Source organism: Dipodomys spectabilis, unplaced genomic scaffold, assembly GCF_019054845.1.
Source record: "Dipodomys spectabilis isolate Male_0828 unplaced genomic scaffold, ASM1905484v1 ptg000052l, whole genome shotgun sequence".
Taxonomy (NCBI): Eukaryota; Metazoa; Chordata; class Mammalia; order Rodentia; family Heteromyidae; genus Dipodomys; species Dipodomys spectabilis.
In genome coordinates this window covers 451,130-466,068 of record NW_024870729.1, presented here as the reverse complement: position 1 = coordinate 466,068, position 14,939 = coordinate 451,130, and the positions used below count along the sequence as shown (strand labels likewise).

Below are 14,939 nucleotides of genomic sequence, written 5' to 3'. Positions count from 1 at the left end.
TTCAACATGGAGTAGAGATCACTCCCTCTTCCCAAAAGTGAGCACCTTTTGTTAAGTAGTAAATCTTATTCCTATCTAAAGGAATTCATAGTTGAGTGTTGCTTCCTCAATCTTATGGCATTAAGATGTTAGAAAATTTCTGATTTGGAAGAGTAGTTTGTCTCACAAAGTACTGGCTATGGCTTTTCTCCTATATTATTTATTTTCTTGAATATATATTACCTATAAACCTATTAATGTAGCTATATATATAAAGGATAGGTATGTATGTGTATATAATACTCTTTGGGGGGGGGGTTGGAACTGGGGCCTGAACTCAGGGCCTGGGTGCTGTCCCTTATCTTTTTTGCTCAGAGTTGGTGCTCTAGCACTTGAGCCACAGATCCACTTCAGGTTTTTGCTGGTTAATTGGAGATAAGAGTCTCATGGACTTTCTTGTGTGGGCTGGCTTCTATGCTTGATCTTCAGAATTCAGCCTCTGAGTAATGAGACCACTGTTGTGCCTTATATGATTGTGACTTATATGATATTCTTTTTTGGGGGGAAGGGGGCGGCTATAGGTCGTAGGGCTTGAACTCTGGGCCTGAATGCTGTTCCTGAGCTCTTCAGTTCAAGGAGAGCAATCTGCCACTTGAGCCACAGTGCTACTTTCGGTTTTCTGGTGGTTAATTGGAAATAAGAGTCTCACTGACTTTCCTGCCCTGGCTGACTTTGAACCTCGATCCTCAGATCTCAGCCTCCTGAGTAGCTAGGATTACAGGCAAGAACCACCAATGCCCGACTTATATGATATTCTTGATGAATATCTTGAAGAATATTTATACAGGTTGATCATTTTTAATTTAAATCTGAAATGCTCGTCTTGTTAGCTTAGCACTCAATGTTTTGATTACATACCATTTTCTATTTTGGATTAGAAATACTCAACTGGCAGAGCCTCTACAAAATATTCTGAAATCTGAAAAACTATGGAATCAGAAACACTTCTGGATCTAGGCATTCTAGAAAAGGAACATTCAGCCTGTGTTAATTTCTTTAGAGTTGGCTCTTTTCTTTGGTTCACTTACCCACTCAGTCAGTTAACAAATAATGCCAGCACCTGCCATTGGCATCCTGTGTGCTGAGACTCTTGACAAGTAAGCCCTGCTCTGAAGGAGCCTATGGGAAATGGGTGGGGAATGATAGGTAAGGGCACACTATTGAAATAAGTGCAGCAGGACAGGGTTTAGTAATGTGCTTTGTACATGTTGAGGAGTGGGACTCACCCAGCTGGAAGGCCAGAGAAGGCTTTTCAGAAGAGACAGTGTCTGTAGGTGGGGCTGAGAGAATAGGAAAGGCCCAGCCCCTTGTAGTGGGAGAAAGCAAAGAAGAAAGGCTTTCATGAAGATCTCGGAATGACCTCCAACCATCGGTGGTGTAATGAAATGAGCTGCTGGTCTCAAGAGTGTCCAGTAGGACAGCCTGGCAGTAATTTCCTATATTCTAATAGCCACATTTGAAGTTAAATAGCTGAATCCAATTTAGATTTTTTTTTTTTTTTTTTTTTGGGTCGGGTCATGGGGCCTGAACTCTGGGCCTGGACGCTGTCCCTCAGCTCTTCAGCTCAAGGCTAGCGCTCTACCACTTGAGCCACAGCGCCACTTCCGGCTTTTTTCTTTTTGCTTATGTGGTGCTGAGGAATTGAACCCAGGGCCTCTGGCATGCAAGGCAAGCGCTCTACCACTGAGCCACCTTCCCAGCCCTAGATTTTAATATTATACTTAATAATGTTTCTTTTCTCTCTCTCTTTCCTCTTTTTTTTTTTTTTTTTTGTTGGTCTTGAACTCTGGGCCTGAACGCTTTCCCTCAGCTCTTCAGCTCAACACTAGCCATCTACCACTTGAGCTAAAATACCACTTTCGGTTTTCTGGTGGTTTATTGGAGATAAGAGTTTCACAGACTTTCTTGTCCAGACTGAGTTTGAACCGCAGTCCTCAGATTTCAGCCTCCTGAGTAGCTTGGATTACAAGTGTGAGCCACCAGCGCCTGACTCTTAATAATGTTTAATGTTATTTATTAACATTTCTAAAATATCATTGTAACATGTCATTAATATTTTAAAAAATGAAGGAGGTGCTGGGGGATTGAACCCATGACCTCCTCTACCACTGAGCCACAATGCCAGGCTTAAAATTTAAAAAAAATTTAAGTGCTCAAGAACCCCATGTGGGGTTAGAAAGGTGGCTCAGTGGTAAAGTGCTTGCCTTGCATGCATGAGGACCTGGATTCGATTCCTCAGCACCACATAAGCAGAAAAAGCCGGAAGTGGCACTGTGGCTCAAGTGGTAGAGCACTAGCCTTGAGTTGAAGAGCTGAGGGACGGTGCCCAGGCCCAGAGTTCAGGCCCCACAACCGACCAAAAAAGAAAAAAAAAACCACATGTGGCTAGAGGGACCAAGTAGGTCTATAGTATAGAGTATGAAGATGAAGGGTATAAAATACCATTGTTTCATTTTTTTGTTCAGTACTGGGGCTTTAGAAAGGTAGGAAGGTCAGAAGTAAGTTTATCTCCCAAGAATACCACTAAGGAGTGTTTATTGTCATTCCTCATGTAGTACTTAGAAGAGCAGACCTTTCACCATGTTGCCACTTTGAGCCTCATAACCATTTGATATAACCAGCCATATGATTTAGTCCCTCCAACAAGTGGGAAACTGAGGCTTAGGAAGATTAAATGACTGTCCAAGGATGGGAGGGTCATATAAATGAAAGAGCAGGCATTCATTTATTAACTTCTCCAGAGAAGAGGAAGACAAAAACTTAGTCCTGAACTTGTCAGCTAGTTTTCCTTCCATCATTTTTAGATGTTGGTGTTGGTGTTCATAAACTCTTTCTGTTAGAGTTGGGGAGAGGTACAAGGTCGCATGGTTCTAGCATTTTCCATATCTTCTGTTGGATGGACATTTAGAGAGGAGACTCATTTTCTTCTGGATGGCCTCTTGAAAGAGATATCTGTAGTACTTTCATGCATGCTGTCATCACTCCTCATAACCGTCTAGGATGTAGACAGGGCAAATACTAATGTCACATTCCCCTGCCAGTATAAAAACTGAGATACCAGGGGACATTGGGCTCTGAATCCCAAAAGAGGATGAAAAGACTGATGGGGAGCCAGCTGGAAGGTCTCTGGGGAAGCTGATGTGTGCACCTGTGAGGCTGTAGTCACATCTGTCAAGCTGTGAAGGAAGGAAGCTGTTCCTCAGGGCTTTTAAGAATTCATTAATTAGTAGAAAGCAAAGGAGGTGAGGTGGCAGTCCTCAGGATCCCAGGCAGCATGTGGATTAGCATGCTGTCACTGCATTTTCTGTAGTTGTGTGGAATGGGGTAGGTGCCCACTTCTCATTCTAGGAGGCTTTATATTCTTAGCATCTTTGTTTTACAAATAGGAAGCTTCAGGCCTAGAGGAGTAGGGGAGGGAAAGAGGAGAGATTTTTGGTACCTTTTTTGGCAGTGAGTTTGAGGGAAGCTGCTAGATGCATTTCAAATGTACAATCCTGAGAGCTAAAAGAAGACAATCTATAGTCAGCCTATACCTGTAAGGAGGTGGGTAGACTTTTCAGAGGACAGGGTGACTGAATGGTGTTGTAAGTTAATGATCTACTACAGGTCCAAATTGGTTGGGTGTGTTTTGGGGCTGTAGTACCATGTGAGTTTAGGAATGTTCTCCAGTGAGCTTTACTTCTATAATAGGCCTGAAGTTGTGTCCATCCTGTATCCTGGATGGCCCATCTGAGATCTTCTTAGGACTAAGGATCTTTCTGTCCACCAGAGGAATAGGGAATCAAGACCCTTTAATTCATAGAGTTAACTTGGGTCTGAGTCTTTTTCTTTTTTTCTTTTCTGGTGTTTTGAGAGAGCCTTGTAGCCCAGGCTGGCGTGAAATTCTCAATTCTGCCTTAGCCTTCTTCCTGGTATGGAAATCTCTTTGAGGTAGTGCATATTTATTCATTGATTGGTGCTTTGTTGTTGTTTTCCCCTGTGCTAGGCATGAGTTCTGCCACTGAACTGTCTACACCCCAGGTCAAGAGCCAGTTTATTCAATATCTTATTTGTGCCCTCTAGCATTCAGACACCCAGTGTTCCAAGTACAAGTGCTATTGCTTACCAACTATGTGTCCTTGGGCAAAGTACTTAAAGCTCTGAATCCTAGTTTCTCTAGTGCTTAGAGGAGAATAATATACTTCATATTCCCTAGAAATTTATAGGGAGGAATAACAAGGTTTTTAAATAAATATATGCCTTTCCAGCAAACGTTACATCCATTTCTGGTCCTTCTCCTAAATTCAGAAAAATGAAAGAGAAATGTTTACTTTCTGATTTGAAATAATTAAAATTTTAGAATGCCTTGGTGGGAGGAGAGGGGAAGTTACTTGTAGTGCTTACGGATTTCTGATGGCTGAGCACACATGGACGAAGCCAAGAATCCTGGGGGTTTCTGCCAGCCTGGACTGAGTCACAGGAGAGGGGCCCTGCTTGCTCAAGGGGACGCAGGGCTGAAGCACTACATTAGGGCATGTTCCGGGGAAGTGGATTCTCTGAATAACTTGGATGGTTCCCTGGAGCATTTAGGACAAAAGCCACCTGGAAGACAGAGATGGATCACCCCCATGTAGCCCAAACGGTGCCCAGCAAGGTTTGTTACTTGTTAAATGTTTAGCAGTCCAATGAGCCTTTTCTTAAGATTCTAGGGAGCTGTTTTAACTTTCACCATCAGAGACCTGCGAAGGGGCAAGGGTATCAGGATCTTTGCTTTAGCTGGGGTCAACATGAGCCATCTTTGAGTCCTTACAAGAGCACTTGACTGTACAGGGATCTGCCCTTCTCTCTGACCTAACTACTAGACTCTTTTTGTATCAGACATCAGCTGTCACCTTCTATCATTAGAGATAATGGATCTACCTCATAATTCCATGCTCTGAGACCCTTTGTAAATAGCAAGTCAAGGTTGTGTTCTCTCTGAGGGAGGTTGATAGAGAATACCTGTGTCGCATACCATCTTAGAGGTAAAAAGAAAGAATCCTGCAGGGCAAGGGTTGCAGAGCTCTAGGTTCCATCCCCAGCACTGCAAAAATAAACAAATACAAGTACCCTGGAAATATTGTCTTTTAGCTTCTTCCTAGGTCTAGGGAGGTTTATAATGTCCTGCTACTAGTTGCTAACTGGTTGTTAGTTATTTGGCTCCCAGTTCCTAGTTGTTAACCTGTTTCATAGTTGTTTCTCCCGAAGGGATTGGTTAGTACTAAGTGGAGTAGTTGGGAGTGAAATCTTGTCTTGGGGGAGTCATAAACATCTTTATGTCTCCTGCAATTAATTGCACAACACTTTGTGAAGCCCTGACTCACAAAGTGGCTAAATTATTTGGGACTTTCATGAAGTTATTTACTTCTCATATAAATGATCTTGAGGCATATATCTTGGAGAACCTCATGGCAATAATCCCAGCTAGGCTGACACTCAGTGTACATTCAAAATACAGTTATAGATTGAACTAAGTCAGCATTCGATCACTAACTCAGGTATTTACCTGAGATAAACACTTTAAAAGAGGAGATTTGCAACAGCGATACTCACAAGACACTTTGTTGGAAATGAACTTTATAACTTTGAGTGAGGGAGGTTGGGGAGGAAGGTAGGAAAAAAAGAGGGAGGGGATAACAATGTTCAGCAAGAAATGTATTCATTATTTATGTAATGGTAACCCTTCTGTACATCACCTTTACAATAAAATTAAATTTAAAAAGCAGATTTAATATGGATGGAGCTTTCAGCCCAGGGTTGATTGACTTTGGTTTTTGGGGAGCATGTGGCAAGACAACACATGGTAGTGGGAGCATCTAGTGAAAGAAACCTGTCCAGGAATGACAGAGAGGAAGAAGATGTGATTGAATTTCCATAATTCCTTTCAAGGGTATCCCGCACCCAGTGACCTAAAACCTTCACTAGGATTCACCTCTGAAAGTTCTACTGCCTTCTAATCGTGCCTCTCTGGGCAACTGCCTTTTGACATGCAAGCCATAACATGAACTAAAACACCCCCTTACTCTAATTAAGAACGGTAACCTGTGATTCAGTGTTGGTAGGCTCAGTTTTCCTTGTTAGACCTTAAGGAACACTTGGAATTGCTTTAAGCACTTTTGGGCAGGGTGACCAGTATAGCATGCTACACCTGTTTGTTTTGTTGTTGTTGTTGTTTTCTCTTTGCTCCCATGCTCTCTTAACTTAGTTGGTTTTTCCCCCCTTTTCCCCAGAGTCAGCTTGAGAAGGAGGATCAAGCTCAAGGTGGAGTATCCATGGAGGTGTGGAGCCTTGTCACCAACCTCTAACTGCAGAACTGGGATGTGGAGCTGGAAGTGCCTCCTCTTCTGGGCTGTGCTGGTCACAGCCACACTCTGTACTGCCAGGCCGGCCCCGACCTTGCCTGAACAAGGTAAGGCAGCTTAGGGTCAGCCTGGACTCCTGAGTTTGGGAAGCAATGTGGGCTGGCATAGAGGTGATATGGTCAACTGGGAAGCTCCTTTCCTAAAGGAGCCATACTTGAGATTGAGTGTCTAGTTTGAGCCTGGATATAAGCCTTACCAACTTTGTCAGAGGTTGTATGTTCAGGATGGGCTTTTGGTTTTTTTTTTTTCCTGAGGAAAGAGCATTATTAAGACTGTAAAGCCAGTCCTTAACTTAGATGATATAAATGAACAGTGAATTTTGGGGTTAGAACTCAAGTTACACTACAGAAGACATTACAGGGTATGAGAGCTTGATAGTGGCCTCTGGCTTTCAGAAAATTGTTCCAGATATACATCTTCTTTAAGGTTCAGTAGTCATTATCACATGCCAGCCTTTTGCCTTTGACCATGTCTCACAGGCCCCACGAGGGTGTGCCAGGCAGTCTGCTTTAGAGATACTCTATTTGAAGGATTTTGGAGAGAACCAGGAGGTGTGTGGTCATGGGAGCCTACAATAGGTTGGAATTACAGATTATGAGTAACAGGAGGATCGCCCCACTGTTAAAATTGTGAGATGGAAATTTTAGGTACAGCACACCTAATGGCTTTTGAAGGACTTGGAAAATTAATGATTGGGCATTTCTGCTGCCAAAGGGTAGTGTGGCTTAGACTCAGTGGTTGGCAAGTAATGGATGAAAGGCTTGGTTATAAAGCAGTGGTTGTGTTTACAGGGCTGTCAGGGCCTGTTTGGATGATAGTAGTAGAGAAAAGGAACAAAGGCCGTTATGTGAGACTTTCTGGAAGGAGCAGTAGCTAGAGTGGGCCATTCATGTTGCATTCAGTAGTAGAACCAAAGGTAGGATACTGAGCTAGAACCTGCTGGAGACCCACAGTGAGAGACTAACTGTACCATCAGGTAGTGGAGAGAGCAGTGCAGAGATAAGTATATGGAAAGTCGACTGCATTTAAACATGCTTAGTGGAGTTACAGCAAAATGCAGTGGGTATGCAAAAGGAAGAATAGTGCTTGAGGTAGATATAGCATGGAGAGCCCTTTTTTGGGACAGGATCTTGCTAGGTAGCCAAGACTGGCCTCAAACTTGTGCCTGCCTCAGCTTTCTGAGTATTTGGACTAAGGTAGTGGGTATTCAAGGGTGAAATAAAGGGCAGCCCAGGAGTCGCGACATGAACAAGAGTACAGAGAGGCAGGAAGTAGAATGTATATTGGGAACAGTTTGTTGAGTAGGTAGTTATGGAAAATAGTAACACCTGGGAAAATTGCATTTAGTTAGCATTTAAGAAATCTTACGTCATGCTAAGGAAACTATATTTGGTAAGGAAACTGTATTTGGGACACAGTGGGAAATTTGAAAAGTTCAGTGACATGATCTAGCTTTCAGGAAAGTAGTTTGGCAGCTGAATTGGATGATAGGAGTCTGGTGTACCCAAGTTTGCAACCTGCTCTGCCACTTGAAGCTGCATTACTTGCTTTGACAACTTAGTCAAACACAGTAAACCTTAGTTTGCTCATCTGTAAAATGGGAACAGTGATAAAGGATTAAATGTGGTGATCCAAATAAAGCACATAATATGTAAAGAGCTAGTAGTTAATTACTGCTGTCACTGTCACTGTTGCAGGTTCTGAATGTTTAGTTGCAGAGAGTGAGACTGAAAATAAGCTGGTGCTGTGTAATTATAAAGGAAGGAAAAAAAGAGTGAAGACACTTTAGAAATTCAATCTGAAAATAGGGACACATTGGATGTTAATTCTATGAGGCTAGAGGAAGACAAGCAAGTGAATCTATATGGGAGTTTTTGGAAAGTAAAGATTTGGATCAGCCACTTAGGACCCCAAGGGCAGTAAGGGCTTTTTCAAACTTTTTCTAACAAACTCTTGGAAGCCCAAGAATGGAGGGCAGAGAAAGCAACCCATGTAGGGTTTGGGCCCCAGTTCTGTTAGGCAGGAAGGGGCATATCTGGAAACACAAGCCTAGAATTTTAGAGGGGTGCTGATGATGGAGGAGGAAGAGGAAGAGTTACTGAAGTAGCTGGTTGGGGATCTAGTATAAGAAAGCAAGCAGAGGCCGTGATGAAAGTGTGAATCAGTGGTTGAAAGAAAGTCTTGATGAGGACAAAGTAATGATAGTGAACAAGAGAGCAAGACAAGAGCTGTTAGAAAGTTATAGCTAGTGAAGAATAAAGTTATACTTCTAGTTTTACCAAACCACTTTGAGGTATAACTCACATAATATAAAATATGCCAGATTGAGGTGTTCAGTGGGATGTGTTTGCATAAATGTCTATATCCCATGGCACTACCACCTTAAAGTGTAGAACATTTTCATCATCCCTAAAACTTCCCTCATTCCCCTTGGTGTAGTCAATGTCCCTTCTGGTCTGCTTTCTGTCACCACAGATTAGTTTTTCCAGTTCTAGAATTTCATGTAATAAGAGTGTGTATCTGTTCACCTGTTGATGGCCATTTGGGTCACTGTATTAGCTTGTTTATTGCTATAACAAAATACCCAACACTGGCTACTTAACAAAGAGAAGAAGTTTATTTAGCTCACAGTTGGGGAGACTGAAAAACCAAGATTAGGCAGCCTTAGCTGTTTGGCCTGTGGTTGAGGGCACTTCAGTCTGCATTACAAAATGGTAGATATGTCTTGGTGAGAGTATGGGAGAGATCCCCTGGCAAGGCAGGAAGCCAGGGACTCTTAATAACTCATTTTGACAGGAAGGGAACTAACATCAGTTCCTTCTGAGCACAGTGGCCCCCCAGTGGCCTTCATTCTTTTTTTCTGACACTTTGCAACCTTGCTACTCTGAGGATGAAGCAATTAACCTTTGGGAGACAGACTCAACCATAATAGTCCCTAATAATTTTGCCTATGATTAATAACTTACTGTAACATTCATGTACAAGTCTTTATGTGGAAATTGTTTCCCTGAATTGCCTTTGTTTTGATTTTGGCTCCACTTTGTGACTGTTGGCTTTAGGGAAAGTTCTTCTCTGTGTGTCTCTGTAAACTTTATTGAAAATGAATATATGTTCACAAGGTCTTTATAAAGATCAAGTGAGAATGTCTGTGAAGTTCTTGAATCGTGCTTACACATAGTCAGTGAGCAATAAAGAGCTGATCTTAGTTCATTTTCCTGGGAGACCAGAAGACAATCCATATTCTGAGGGGCTTAGAGTGCCTTCAGACACAGCAGTGGGAAGCCCCTGGACTTGGAACAAGAGGAAGTCCTTGGTTTTTTTTTTTTTTTGGGGGGGGGGGGGTCCTTGAATCTCTGGGCTTGGGCACTGTCCCTGAGCTCTTTAGCTCAAGGCGAGCACTCTACCGCTTGAGCCACAGCACCACTTCCAGTTTTCTAGTGGTTTATTAGAGATAAGAGTCTTACAGAGTTTCCTGCCTGGGCTGGCTTTGAACTGTGATCCTCAGATCTCAGCCTCCTGAGTAGCTAGGATTACATGCATGAGCTACCAGCACCCAGCAAGTCCTTGTCTTAACGTGACTCTTCTACATGGTGGATCCCTCATGAGCTTTGTGATACAGCATGTACCCTGCCATCTTCACACAGTAGTTGTGACAGTAACATTGCAAGGGGAAGTCTGTCTTCATAAACACAAAGGAAACTCATATACATAAAGTATATTGTATAGTCTTGGCCACACTTATTATTAAATAATACCACTATTGCTTTTACAAACATTATAATTGGTGTTTAAAGATTTCTCCAAAAGTTGAAAGCAAACCATTCAAATCCCTGCTGCAATAAGAGCTTTGAAAAGGTTGCGCGCGCGCTCGTGTGTGTGTGTGTGTGTGTGTGTGTGTGTGTGTGTGTGTGTGTGTGTGTGTGTGTGTCCCCTCCCCTTGTTGAATGCAATTCTAGCAGTCTCTGCAAATGCTCCTAAGGGACCCGGGAGGGCCTGGAGTTTCTGGCTATCCTCAGAAAGTTGATTTAATAAGAGTTCCAGGAAAACCAGTCTCCCTCCTCCACTTCTTTCCTCCTCAAGTTTGTCATCTTAAAGAGTCTAAGTTTGTTTCTGATCAGGCTTTGAAGTTTGTGGGTAGACTGAAGTTGGGTCATAGGCTGAGGGGCAGAATACTCCTTTCAAAATATAAGTACCACCTTAAAAGACATTTTGAGGTCAAAGGAGGATGTTTCCATATCTCCTCCCCCTAACCACCCCTTCCCCCCAGGATAGGACTTGAGGGAAAAATGAGTAGATGTGTCCAGAACTGCTTGCTGGGTCACTTCTGGCAGTTGGGAGAGGGAGTTCTGCCAGCTTTTCAGTGGTCATGTGGGTTAAACACCCCAGACTTTGGTACAGGGATCAGTGTGTATGAGATCTATAGTGTTGAAATATTTGCCTCTGTCCACAGAAACTTGCAACTCATAAGTGATTTAATGGGCTAGAGTTTTATAGCTCCTCCCACTCACCCAGATTTGAAGGAGTCTGGTGGCCTGCTGAAGAGGGAGAGGTTACATTTAATGGAAAAGCTGAACATTTCCATTGTTGGCTGCAAGGCCCTTGCATGCTGGGTGTGCACCACAAAGCAAGGCTTTGTCTGTGCTCTGCAGAAACCTGCACCCGTGTGAGAGGCCATGGGCATCAAGTTGTAGGGTTCTCCATCATTCTAGAGGTCTCACTCTTGGCCCAAGGGTGTATGCACTGAGCCTGTTGCAGGGGGAGCCTTAAGTATCAGAGGCTGTCCCACTAGCAGACACTGAGGGACCAGAGTTGCACAGCTACTCTGGGACATGTTGGGGATGATTCCTACCCCTCATCTCATCCCTGGCTAAATTTATTGTGAATTTCTAATCCACACTGGATGGTTAGAAGAGGTCCAGAAGGTGAGTGGAATTTGTGTTGCAAAAGGGGATGTGGAATGCTGTGCTTGAGAACAAGGGTAAAGGATTTTTGTCTGTGAAAACCCACATACTATTCTTTCTGAGCTGCCAGCTTTTTACCCCAGGATCTACACTGTGCCACATCCCACTTTCCTGAGATGTGGCTCCAGTGCCTAGGAAAGATGTTTGCAAGTATTGGCGGGAGATGGGGATGCGGGGTGAGAGCCCTCAGCATGGGAGAGAATGTGAAATACTCACATGTCCGCCTAACTGCAATGGGCAAGTGTGGCTGAGCCACTCCAAAGCTGTGTTCTTGGCTCTAGCTTCTGCATTGCTACACCATTAGCTTCACTGATTTTCCACTCTGGCTTTGCCAGCCCACTCCCTGAAGTCAGGGGGGAGGAATTTCTTAGGAAGGAAAGAACAAACGGCTTGTCCACTGGACTTGCTGCCTAGGGGACAGGAAGGGGCCCAAAGAATTGGGTTCTGTCACCAGATTTCTGTGGCTACCTGGGTTGTGGGGACTACAGGGAAATTCTTCTTCTGGAGCCTGGGGCCCCAGCACAGAAGACAGTGATCAGGGCTCACTTCTGGCTGGGTTGTCTGCTCTTGAGCCTGGTTAGGCAGAAGCAGTGAGAATATGTTTGAGTGGTAATGGATGGCCTTAGAGAAGTGAGTTCTGGGGAGTCATTATCCAGCAGGACGGGAACTGAGTCAGAGATCTGAGCCTGACCAGCAGCTGTAGCCTGTTTTTACAGTGCCTCATTACTGTGGGGCTGCTGGGGGCTCCCATTTCCCTTACAGACACCACCTTTGCTCCCTCTTCCTTCCAAAGCCTGGAAATGAGAGAACTGTTCCCTGCTGACCCGAGAGGTCCAGCTGCTGTCTCCAGGGTTCTGGAGTTCAGCTATACAGGCTTTCTGCTCGTTCCAGGGAGAATAGGGAGGTCAGTCACACACAGACTTGACCCACAAGTGCTGTCTTCTCTCTGTCCATGCCCCTTTGATTCTCCCCTTCCTCTGGGTAATTAGTGATTTGGGCTCAAAGCTAACTGCCTGGGTCATAGGGGTCTGGGCACATCCCAAACCCTTTGCTTTAGTAGTGTGGGCCACCCATTAACTTTAGGAATTTGCTCTGACTTCCAGTGGTTGGTAACAGCCAAATTAGGGAATGACTGCTTCGACCCTCCTGGCGTGCAGTAGACAGGTTACCACCAGGCTCAGTGCCTGCCCTTCCTGCTCCCACTCCTAGCCCTTGACTCACACCACCTCTTACCTTTCTACTTGTTAAAACAGAACCTTCTGCCTTCACTCAAGGTTCCTCCCTGAACACTGAGTAAGGCTGTGCTGAGTTTGTCCTCTTAGTTTCAGGCACTGAGAAAGATCTGTTCTGGCATTGTTTGAAACTCAATGCTACTTGTGTATTTGCATAGCATGTGCTATTCTGCTTCTGTGGCACAGCAGAACCTCCTGGATGGCTTATGAAAGGGAATGCCGCTGTTTCTCAGGGTGGGAGTGGACACATTGAGACCCAAGTGGGTGAGAGGGTCAAGGAGTTTAGCAAACTGGTTATGAGCTAGGGCAGGGAAAGAGAATATAAAAGGTCAATAGTAGCAAGTGGTTAACCAACAGGTAAAATTTAGCTTCAAGCTTATTTATCCTTTCCTGTTTCCTTCAGATCTTTACTAATTTTCATCCATCTATCCAAACATCCATCCATCCATCCATCCAAACAAGTCTCTTCCTTTTCTCTTGAAAATAATATGCACAAGCTGGGTGCTGGTAGCTTCTTGTTCTAATTCTAGCTACTCAATAGGCTGAGGTCTGAGAATCATGGCAGAAAAGTCCATGAGACTCTTACTCAGGGACAGCAGTACCCAGGCCTGAGTTCAAGCCCTAGTACCTGCCCAGGCATACACCTATATACACACAGACAAACAAAAGAGTAAAACATCCATGAAAATAACGTACTCTTTGTTTTTGGTTGATTGTAGGGCTTGAACTCAGGGCCTGAGCACTTCTGGTTTTATAAGTGGTTGATTTGGAGATCAGAGTCTCCTGAAATTTCTTGTCCTGACTGGCTTTGAACCATGATCTTCATACCTCAGCCTCCTGAGTAGCTAGAGTTATAATTATGAGTCGTCAGCTCCCATCTAACTAAATAATGGACTCTATACATTATAGGCATACACCACTATGCTCAGTGTGTTTTCTATACTGGGTACTTGTCCTCCTCCTTTTTGATTTTTTTTATCTGCTACTCCATTCTTAGTTTGAGGTTTAGTGTGAGGGCCATTTCTGTCTTGAATTCTTGTTTTGTCTTCCACTTTTTTTTCTTTCTGACTTCTAACCTAATGCTTTACTTTGCCTAATGAAAGCTTTTTTTTTTTCTTTTTTTTTCTCAACTCCTTGCTAAAAATTGTTTCCAGGGCTTCATGTTTGTTAGGCAAGTGATTTATCACTGAACAACACCAGCTCCTGAAGTTTTTGTTTTTTTGAAATGTAATCTGAGTTTATCATAGAAAATGTAGAAAATACAGCTGATCATGGTGGTGTATGCCTGTAGTCCCAGGTACTCAGGATTAGGTGGTGGTGTGGTGGTACAAATCTTATCCTGTCTTTTGGGGCAGCATAAATAGGATTGTATCTGACACTGGCCCTAGGCAAAAGATGAGAGACCTTCACTGAAAAAAAGGAGTATAGGGCTGGGGGTATGGCTTAGTGCTAGAGTGCTTGCCTAGCATGCATGAAGTTCTGGGTTTGATTCCTCAGTACCACATAAGTGGAAGAAAGTTGGAAGTGGAGTTGTGGCTCAAGTGGTAGAGTGCTAGCCTTGAGCTAAAGAGCTCAGGGACAGTGCCCAGGCCCAGAGTTCAAGACCCATGACCCGCCCACACACACAAAAAAAGGAGTAGAGATGTGAATCAAGTGGTAGGTAGAGTGCCTGTATAGCAAACAGGAGACCCTGAATGAGTTTAAGCTCTGAAGGGGGAGGGAGAGCGAGAAAACAGGAAAATTAGATTTGTTGAGAAGAAAAAAACTCCTGTATTACCATCACTCAAAAATAATCACTGTGGACTGTGAATCTCTGATTTTCCTCTCATGCATCAGAAATGGGATATATACAGTGAATGTTGATTTATAGCTTAAGTTTATATTTATCCCCACACAGAAATTTTTTAGCATATTTAATAACTATATAGTATTCTATTGGATGGGTGGCTCTATAGTCCTCTACTGTCATGCAACAGTTTTTTTTTTTCCAAAATTTTTTATTATTTTATTTTACCAGTCCTGGAGCTTGAACTGTGGGCTGAGGCACTGACCCTGAGCTTCTTTTGCTGAAGGCTAGCACTCTACCACTTGAGCCACAGAGTCTCTTCTGGCTTTTTCTGTTTATGTGGTACTGAGGAATCAAATCCAGAGCTTCATGCATGCTAGGCAAGCACTCTTACCACTAAACCACATTCCCAGCCTGTGCAACAGTTTTTATTTGTAGTAGTTTGCACTGCAGCAAACATATTTTACAAATAAAATTTGTCTGTGTTCAGAAGGAAGGTACAGGGTTTTAAGTTTGATCCTACTACCAAATTGCTCCCCAG

At 43.4% G+C, this 14,939-nt stretch overlaps 1 protein-coding gene across 9 annotated transcripts in view; it reads left to right on the top strand.

Annotated features, from left to right (window-relative positions):
• The window catches only part of Fgfr1 (fibroblast growth factor receptor 1), a 53,754-nt gene that overhangs the window by 4,484 nt on the left and 34,331 nt on the right, over window positions 1-14,939 (top strand). For all 9 annotated transcript variants that reach the window (XM_042679390.1, XM_042679391.1, XM_042679394.1 and 6 more), the window contains exon 2: window positions 6,288-6,466. In XM_042679390.1, coding sequence (XP_042535324.1) covers window positions 6,376-6,466 — 91 coding nt within the window. In that variant the 5' untranslated portion in view covers window positions 6,288-6,375. The remainder of the gene's footprint in view (window positions 1-6,287; window positions 6,467-14,939) is intronic.